General features: G+C 37.7%; 1 protein-coding gene across 1 annotated transcript in view; it reads right to left on the bottom strand.

Annotated features, from left to right (window-relative positions):
• LOC107668531 (placenta growth factor-like) overlaps positions 1-9594 on the bottom strand; it is a 32834-nt gene extending 23240 nt beyond the window's left edge. Inside the window, exon 1 of the mRNA XM_016460436.1 lies at positions 9156-9594. Within this exon, the coding sequence (XP_016315922.1) occupies positions 9156-9272 (117 nt within the window). The 5' untranslated portion in view covers positions 9273-9594. The remainder of the gene's footprint in view (positions 1-9155) is intronic.
• Between the last annotated feature and the right edge of the window lie 537 nt (positions 9595-10131).

Genomic DNA, 10131 nt, shown 5'->3' with positions numbered 1-10131 from the left:
CACACACACACACACACACACACACACACACACACACACACACACACACACACACACACACACACACACAAATCTGGAAATAAACTATTAGAATATGTATTGTAAATTTCCACAGTTGTGTCATGTACAACTTATGAATATGTGATTTATAATGACTGCCACATTGCATTATATATTACACCTAACAATCAATTATTCTTTATTTAGCTGACACTTTCCTATTCAGAGCTTTTACTATTCCACTAGTACAACATGACTAAGCACCTTGAACAACATGCTGATGGTGCAGTAGCTCATATATCAAATCCGTTTTTACCACTAAACCATACCACAGACATAAAAGCTCAACCACCCATTGACTTTTCAGTTACCGGTTAGAAACTGAAAAGCACCCACATAAACCAAAATAAAAGTTCCCATTTTTACGTCAAATGATGTTAAAAAAGGTGAGGCAGCCCTTTAAACCTCAGCTGCCATTACAGACACATCATCACGGGTGACACACAAGCTTATGCTGAGGACAGCAAAGACAACAATGACACATGGAAGAATTTCTCCCAGTGCCTGACTCAACATATTTCTGGAATGCTCCACCCGACACGAGAGGGCAGGAGAAGACATTTATAAATGGTCTTCACAACCACATGGGCAATATTTATTTTCTCATTCTGTTTGCCTTTCTCCAGAAATGGTTAACAGTGGCAGAGCAGATGAGGCAGAAGGGACGGGCGAGACAGACAGCACAAAGGAGACGTCTCTCCCTTGAGAAGAAAAAAAAAAACCGCATGGGAGGGAGCTCACATTATTCAGCACAGACTCTGTCCTAGTCCACTGGGAACTGCATTTCATTCAACCCAGGGGCAAAAGGTGATCCGCATGCATAGCACTGCACCATTTAGCACTAGGTGGCCAGTCTGGAAGGCAACGGGTTTAATAGAGCTTCAGTATCAGCACCAAAATAGCTTCAGCTGGCACTAAATGGTGTTCTAAAACCTTGGCCTTATCCAAATGAGACAGAACCCTTGTGTGTGTGCATTGGTTAATTAAAATTCACAAACCGAAGACTAATGCTTTGTATTTTTGCACTGGAAGCGTGCAGCTGGAATACTGGAATAAGAGCATGTCTTTTTAGGTCCATCGAATGATCTTCAAACTTTTCCATCAAATCAGCTTGCACATAAGTAAACCATTTAAAGGGTAATTCATGCTTGATCCACTGAATTTAATATATGCATTAAAGACAAGTTCTCTTCATGGAGGTTTTTAAGACTATAATGTAAAGCATCTGTGCATTTTGGCACTAGATTGTCTCCAAATAACAATTTAAAATTGAAAAAAAAAAATGCTTTATTTAATAGCACTGTTTGACTGGCCACAAAAATTTTGTGTTCCTCAGTGCTCAAGTGGGCCATATGTGTTATTGTGCAAGCATCTTTAAGATCAGCAAAATTCTCTTCAAAATAGGCGTGTTGTGATCAGTGTCGGGGAGTAACTAGTTATATGTAACGGCATTATGTAAATTAATTACAAAATAAATGTAACTGTAATCCATTACAGTTACTGAAAAAAATGTGTAAATAAATTACAGTTTCTGAAATTGTTAATGATTACAAAGGGGGTTACATCTGAATATTCCCACACACACACACACACACACACACACACACACACACACACTTTCTATTTGGGTTTATGTATATGCTTTATTTTTTAATATTTACTGTTTTTTTTTCCAAGGCATTGTTAGATGCCAGTGTTCAAAAGTAATCAAAGGTAATCAGTTACATTATTACTTTAATAAATTAATTGAAATACATTCATTTTAATACATTTTAAATAGGGTAACTTGTAATCTGTAACCTATTACATTTCCAAAGTGACCTTCCCAACACTGGTCGTAATATACCATTATTGACATTAACAGTGATATATATATACAGGTGCATCTCAATAAATTAGAATGTCGTGGTTTGAAGGCTCAGGAAACCTTTGCAGGTGTTTTGAGTTGATTAGCTGATTGGCATGTCACCATATTCTAATTTGTTGAGATAGTGAATTGGTGGGTTTTTGTTAAATGTGAGCCAAAATCATCACAATTAAAAGAACCAAAGACTTAAACTACTTCAGTCTGTGTGCATTGAATTTATTTAATACACGTGTTTCACAATTTGAGTTGAATTACTGAAATAAATGAACTTTTCCACGACATTCTAATTTATTGAGATGCACCTGTATAATACACATATTGGCTGCATCTGAAATATACTTCATACTTCCCTGGAAAGAGTAATTTGTCTGAATGCTCATAAAACAGTAGTCAAAAAGTACCCAGATGACCTACTACTTGCTACAGATTCTGAAGTGTACATCCAGTGGACACTTTACAATCCCATGAGGCCCCGGGAGATGAATGTTAGTGAAGCGATGCAACTGATGCTGGTCATATGACAATGACCACAACGACAACATGGCAAATGTAGTAACTTCTTATTAAATGCATACTACACACATTCATACTATGTAGAACATACTTTTTTAACTGTCACAAAGTAATTTTTTTTTTTTAAAAACAAGTACCTATTCAGAGAGTATACAATTTTGGACGTAGACATTGTAAATAATCCAGCACCATTAACTACTGTATGTATGTAAGTGGTTCCCAACCATGTTCCTGGAGGTACCCCAAAACTGCACATTTGTCATGTCTCCTTTGTGCTGTCCCATTTCAGATCTCGGAGCAGATCTGATTAGAGAAAGTGTAACATCCAACTTCATGTGTACCTCAATAACCAATCACATCACAGCCTTGATGTCCTTAAAGGGGTCATATGATGCAATTTCAATTTTTCCTTTCTCTTTGGAGTTTTACGAGCTCTTAGTGCATAAAGAAGATCTGTAAAGCTGCAAAGACTAAAGTCTCAAATCCAAAGAGATATTCTTTATAAAAGTTAAGAGTCAACCATGCCTACCTAAAATGGCTCATTCTAACATGCCCCCACATGACTACGTCACGTCACGATGTGGGAAGATTTGCATAACGCCGCCCAAATGTTCACGCAAAGAAGGCATAACTTTTATTCTCGCTGTAGTATTGTTGTTGCCGCCGCCGCAATGTCGTGAAAGCGCTGTGTGTTTCGTTGTGAAAGCGTCGGCCAATCACAACGCATTGGATAGCTGGCCAATCACAGCACACCTCGCTTTTCAGACCGATGAGCTTTGTAAAAATCGACGCGTTTCAGAAAGGAGGGGCATAGAGGAGAAACAATAATGTACAGTATGTGGAAAATAATGTGTTTTCTGAACCTTAAACTGCATAAACACATTTCATTACACCAAATACACAAAATAATGTTCCTTTAAGTTTCTGTCAGAGTTGTGCCACAGTTAATCACTGTTTGCAGATACCATTGAAATGAATAACAAGTGGCGTACACTGAATCATACTTGTCACGAAATTGACATGTAAACTATAAAATAGATCAATCGAGAATGTATGTTTGATGGCAAACATGTTGAAGATTAGCCGATAAGCTGTAAATTCATTAAAGGGGACATAACACACAGTTTCTGCCAATCTAATGTTAATCTTGAGTACCTATAGAGTAGTACTGCATCCTACATATCTCCAAAGAGTCTTTAGTTTTATCAGATTTATAAAAGACAGATACAGCTGTACCGCTTCTCTCCGAGAACAGTCGAGCTCCTGGAGGCGTGCCGTGGGCGTAGCTAAAGAGTCACAAGCATGCGAAGCTTTTGCGTAGCAGGCTGTGGCATCAACATAAAACAGGAACAAAAACTTTACCGACTTCAGTTTTATTTAATTTGTTTATAAAACATTTGTCACCGAAATGCCGGGAACAAACAAACACACTTGCACAACTTGCTGCCCCGGAGAAACAAACTGCATCCACTGTTCCCTTAACGCTGGGTTCTTTGGGAAACTGAACAAGGGTTTCTTTCCCTCACAACCAAAAACACACTTCTTTGGTGGCATTGTTGATTTTGTGGTCTAAAAACAAAATGACAAATCCTTCTCAAGCAAGTCCTGTGCATCGCTGCCGACGACATCCGTAACCCGAATGAAGCACGTTGATGGGCTGCTCTTGCGCTCGCTCTGGTTGATGTGTGCGTGCTTTTCCGTAAGAAAGGCACACACTCACCAGTCTGCAGGAAGTGCTGATCAACAGTATGTTTTTTTTTTCCCGAGAGAAATGCCCATACAAGGAATTCCGCCCTTTATGACATCATACAGGGCCATATTTGAAAAAAAAAAACTTCCTGAAACTTAAACAAACCCTGAAAGAGTGTATTTGACACAGAAATACTCCAACTCGTTTTTTTTTAATCTTTGGCCATGTTTAGCATGAGAATCCAACTCTTTAACAGTGTAAATAAGTCATAATGCATGAAATAGCATTAGACCTCTCCTTTAAATAAGTAGTTGTATTTCTACACAATTAGTTTATTCAATGTAGTGAAGCCTCTCCTCCAATGACATCCATTCAAAAAAACAAAACAAAAAAAAAACTGGTCACTGGCCTCCTTCCCTATGTACTGGAGCATTATGCATTTTTTTTTTTTTTGCTAAACCTGGAGGCTTGCCATTAAGTGGCTTTACTTGGAGTCTCTACTAATGATCTGATAAGGTGAATCAGGTGTGTTTAATTAAGGAGGCATGCAAAATGTGAAGTATTGGGGGTACTCCAGGAACGTAGTTGGGAACTACTGATCTAAGTGCCACTCCAACACAGTAGGTGGCAGTATTTCACCTTAACGCTGGTTGTCATCCATCATAAAATGGAAAAAAAGATAACGCAGTGTGTAGCTATTGTTGAACAAAATCATGTCAAAGGAGATGTCAGACAAAAGCAAGAATTTTATTTTTTTTAAAGTTAGCTTTTTTTTTTTTTTTTTTTTGGGATGCTTTTGTACAGTTATGATTACAAACTCTCTCTCCCCCTCCCCACACTTGTATTTTGAGTGTTTCATTGGCCAAAAATGAGAAACCCCAAAATAAAGTTTAAGATGAATTTGATTGAGACAGTATATTCAAAATTTCTATTGGAATGGCAAGATTATTGTTATCGTGAATTCTTTTAGCCATGGAGTAACACTTTAGAATAGGGAACACTTATTCACTATTAACTACGACTTTTCCCTCAATAAATTCTTAATTTGCTGCTTATTAATAGTTAGTAAGGTAGTTGTTAAGTTTAGGTATTGGGTAGGATTAGGGATGTAGAATAAGGTCATGTAGAATAAGGCATTAATATGTGCTTAATTAGTACTAATAAATGGCTAATATTCTAGTAAAATGCATGCTAATAAGCAACTAGTTAAGAGACCCTAAAATAAAGTGTTACCGGCCACGGTAACTGTGTAGTGAATATCTGATGTTGTGACAGATCGTAAAGATGACTGCTTATGCTAATACCTGCTAGCACCCTTTGTTGCAAGCCTGAGATTTTTATTTTTTTAATTGCAGGATGACACATTATGTAATGCAACATAGCATGAAATCAAACTTGTGTAGTTAAAACTATTGCATTTACATATGTATGTATAATCCTATGTATACCCATACTGAACAGTTTTAAGCTGTGTGTAGTATTTTAACCTCTGTCACACAAACAGTTTCCCTGATAGATTTTTCTTAAGTTTAAAGAAACCATCTGTGAGCCGATTATCCAACTTTGGAAATGATACAGCAACTCCCTTCCTTACACAAGTGATCATTACAAAACTGCTTCATACAGATCCTTCTGAAATAGGGAACAGGAGATTCAAAGAAGGAACAGGAGATGAACACATTGTATAAAAGCAAAAAAAAAAAAAAAAATATATATAAAAAAAAAAGTCAAGACCTTTAAGGAAGGTGGAAAGTACTGTTAATTTGTTACACCTTTTATACCTTTGTCAAGAAGCTCTTAAAAGTGCTCTTAAAATGTAATCAAGTTATCAGTCATTAAAGTTGTATATGAGCAAACACAATAATCATTATTTTAAAAAGTATGTATACATTTTTTTTTTTACTTTGTCAAGGTCAAATTATCTGAAATTTTAAAGGACTTATTTTATTCATTATGATTTCAGGACAGATGTGTACCTTGAAATTTTTGACTTTATGCCCACAAAAAATACGAACATGAATTTTAATAACAATATTATTACAGTTACAAACAATAATCATATTAAAATCATGCTTATCATGAAACAGCTGCATTCAATGAATAATAGATCCACAAAAATGGTGTCATGTCACTGAACCAATAACAGAATGAATGCTACTTTTTTGAGCATTTAGATGGAAAGATTCCCATTCATATTTACAGAGGACGTGCTTAATTTAACTTTCTTTTAAATAATCGCCAGCATCAGTAACAGCAAGTGTTTGCCAACTTCCTGTAACTCCTAAAATAAAATCAATCTAAGTTTTGCCGCAAGCACAAGAGAGAGACAAGAGGAAACAGAAGCACACTTCTGACGCACCCACACCTGGTCTATGCTCAGTGATATGACAGACGGCATGTGAATTTGGTAAAAGTGAATGGAGGCGTAAGTAATTTGTGGGGTCCGGAAGAAGTGTGTGGTTTTTGGATTTACTACGCCCGATAAACCTTGTTCTGACCTGCCAGTAGCAGGATTAAAGGGATACTCCACCCGAAAATGAAAATTTTGTCATTAATCACTTACCCCCATGTCGTTCCAAACCTGTAAAAGCTTCGTTCGTCTTCGGAACACAATTTAAGATATTTTGGATGAAAACCGGGAGGCTTGTGACTGTCCCATTGACTGCCAAGTAAATTACACTGTCAAGGTCCAGAAAAGTATGAAAGTCATCCAGCAGTAATTTATAATCTAATATAATGCACGCAAATTTGTTCTTTACAGAACGGAGCGGGATCTGAGCGGGAATTGGTTTCCAAAATGGCACTATGGTGATGCGGAGCAGAGCATGTGAGCGAGCGTGAGCGGAATATTAATGGAGCGCTTGCTTGGGCGGTTAGAGCGACTGAGTGGAGCGCACGTCCATAGAGCGGAAAACGTAGCGGAGCGTCACACCGCTCCGCTTCGCTCACATGCTCTGCTCCGCATCACCATAGTGCCATTTTGGAGACTATCCGCTGAACGCAAGAAGCGTACGCTATTCTGTCTCAGCCGCGACACAAGGATACATTTTCTGCATGTATTTACGCTTTGATCTGAACGAAAACAGCGCATCCGTGCAGCGCTGCTGACACAGAAGAGCGTACGCTGCTTGCATTCAGCCGATATTCTCCAAAATGGTGCTACGGTGATGCGGAGAGACACAGAGGAGACGAATTGTTGAATAAAGTCGTTATTTTAGTTTTCTTCGCGTACAAAAAGTATTCTCGTCGCTTCATAACGTTACGGTTGAACCACTGATGGCAGATGGACTATTCTGAGATGTCTTTCATACTTTTCTGGACCTTGACAGTGTAATTTATTTGGCAGTCAATGGAACAGTCACAAGCCTCCCGGTTTTCATCCAAAATATCTTAAATTGTGTTCTGAAGACGAATGAAGCTTTTACGGGTTTGGAACGACATGGGGGTAAGTGATTAACGACAAAATTTTCATTTTCGGGTGGAGTATCCCTTTAATATTGAATGACAAAAGAACATATTTACACTCTTTTAAATTAATGTCCGTCTCTGCTCTTTTTAAGCTTCTGTAAGTAGAGAATAGTAGATTTGCAGCCAACCATTATCCTCTCGACTATTTTTTTCAATGATGTACAGGAAAAAAATGGATGTGAGGTTTTACATTCAGCTGAAAGAGAATGAGTGATAAAAACTGTCAAGCTTGCGGTCGAGACCCTACCACAAATGAGCTGTAGTGGTCTAACTAACACTGTTTGGCTTCACCTATGATTAACAGGTGCATAGAATGTGACATATCAAAGCCCATTTGTGAACACAATGAAATATCATTGTTCAAAGCATGCTGCTTTTTTTGTTACAGAGGAAAAGATAAGAATATTGAGGTGGACTCTCATGCCAATTACAGCTCAACTTAGCCATCTCACATAACATGAGGTGCGATATTTTACCTTGACTTGTGGGACAATGATCTTCTTATTCAACATTTTGACATTTCATAGTGAAAAGTTTGAATGGATATAGACAGTATGTCATTTTTGTAGTTAAAAGCACATGCTTGTTCAGATCTGAGGCTGACTTTGACATACTTACATTGCCTAATTGGTCTCTCATTATCTTTGACAACAGTAGAAGGCATATAAAGATAGAATCTGTCTGATGATTTTGGCATTCATTCATCACTAGTGAGTAAAGAGAACAATGTGTCACACATGCCTGTGGGATAAAGGGGGTGATGCAGTTCGTCACGTTTCGTTTCATGACTCAACACTTTCTCTTGCAGCACTTCAAAAAGGGATCAAGTTATAGAGGGTGTTATAAAAACAGCCGTCTGGAGGCTTTACTGGAAGCCGTGTCAAAAGTAAACTGACTCCATTCATTCATCCAGGTCTGACCGTCAACTGCACGTAGACACGTTCAAATTTTCCTCATTCAATTTATTTTTTATTTTTTTGAAAGAAAGCCTATTCATTGGGTATCTCTATTCTGAACACGAAAGCTAACAGCAATACTTCAAGAACGTTTTAAACAGCCTACAGGCTTTTACACAAAGGGTCATTATGGGACAAATAACACTGGACGCGTTCTTATGTTCAAATACAGAGCAACAGAACAGGTCTCAAGACACGTTTTCTTTAAGAACGTTTTAAACAGCCTACAGGCTTTTACACAAAGGGTCATTACGGGACAAATAACACTGGACGCGTTCTTATGTTCAAATACAGAGCAACAGAACAGGTCTCAAGACACGTTTTCTTTCACTTTTTACAGTTGAATTACTTTTCATTTGACATGGTTATTTAAAAACGTAGCAAGATGCGCTACGTCCATTAGAGCGTCCATAAGCTACATCGATAAAAGAACGCGTCTTTTGTGAACTCCCACCCTAGATAGGCGATAAAACTATAACGCTAGGATCAAGTCGTCTCGTTCCGTGGATTAAAACAGCGTTCTCGTTTTGCAGCGTAGCATCAGTATGTGGAGTATAATTGATGCAGGTTACCTGTAAAAAAGGACGGCCCATATGCTCACCTGTGCAGGTAAAAGGCTCAACTGGACCGCAGCAACGATTTGTAACAGTGACGTCAAATAGCCCATCTCGAATGCCAAGGCAAGTCTAATCGTAGAAAAATCCAAACAGTAGTCCATCCAAATGGTAATGTCAATATGGAAATTTCACCATAAATTCCACAAAACGGCTCTAGGTGGCCAGTTCGTGTCTTGCTCGTCGGTAGTAAAGTGTGCGTTGCTTTCTCAAAGCTACCAAATAAAATGAAGCAATCCGGAAAATGCGCTAAACATATTCGCAATGTTTTTATCTTTCCGGTTTCATAAGATATCAGTGGTGACACGTCACTTAATTGCATCCCATCTAGATCGCCCTGGGAAGATGTACGATGTATGTAATATGTTTAAAATAGGTGTTTGCAATCATGGTTTGTAGGTTTTAATCGTCCTCACGCGCCACTGGAGATCCTGCGTCTGTTTTCTAGTGCAAGATTCCTGCACACTTCCATATGAGCGCCCTAACTACCTTTCAACAAGTTGATCATTTAAATCTCCTCCTCCTGAAGCTTGCTCATATTCATACTGTCCTCCCACTGCCCGCCCCTCCATGAACTCGCATCTCACACTTTATTTAACTTTTCTCTCTGATTCAGTAACTCTGTAATTATGTGCAGAGCCACATAGAGAAAAACTGTGAAAAATGCCCTGTAAAAAGTGTTAAACTACTGTTATATTGAAGATTATTTCTACCTGGTCTAATCCTCAGATTTAGTTATATTGGTGTAACGTAATACATTTAGGTGGATTCAGTGATGTTAAATCATATATTTTGATTTGTTACCTGTGTGGTAACATCTAAATTTTATTCACAAATGATTTTAAGCACATTCTTTCAGTGTTTTAATCCTTTATAATTATTTTAAAATCTCTAATGATATATATATATATATATATATATATATATATATATATGTATGTATATATACCTGTATATATATGC

This window comes from Sinocyclocheilus anshuiensis, unplaced genomic scaffold (assembly GCF_001515605.1).
Source record: "Sinocyclocheilus anshuiensis isolate Anshui unplaced genomic scaffold, SAMN03320099.WGS_v1.1 scaffold3132, whole genome shotgun sequence".
Lineage (NCBI taxonomy): Eukaryota > Metazoa > Chordata > Actinopteri > Cypriniformes > Cyprinidae > Sinocyclocheilus > Sinocyclocheilus anshuiensis.
This window is presented reverse-complemented; position numbering and strand designations above follow the sequence as displayed.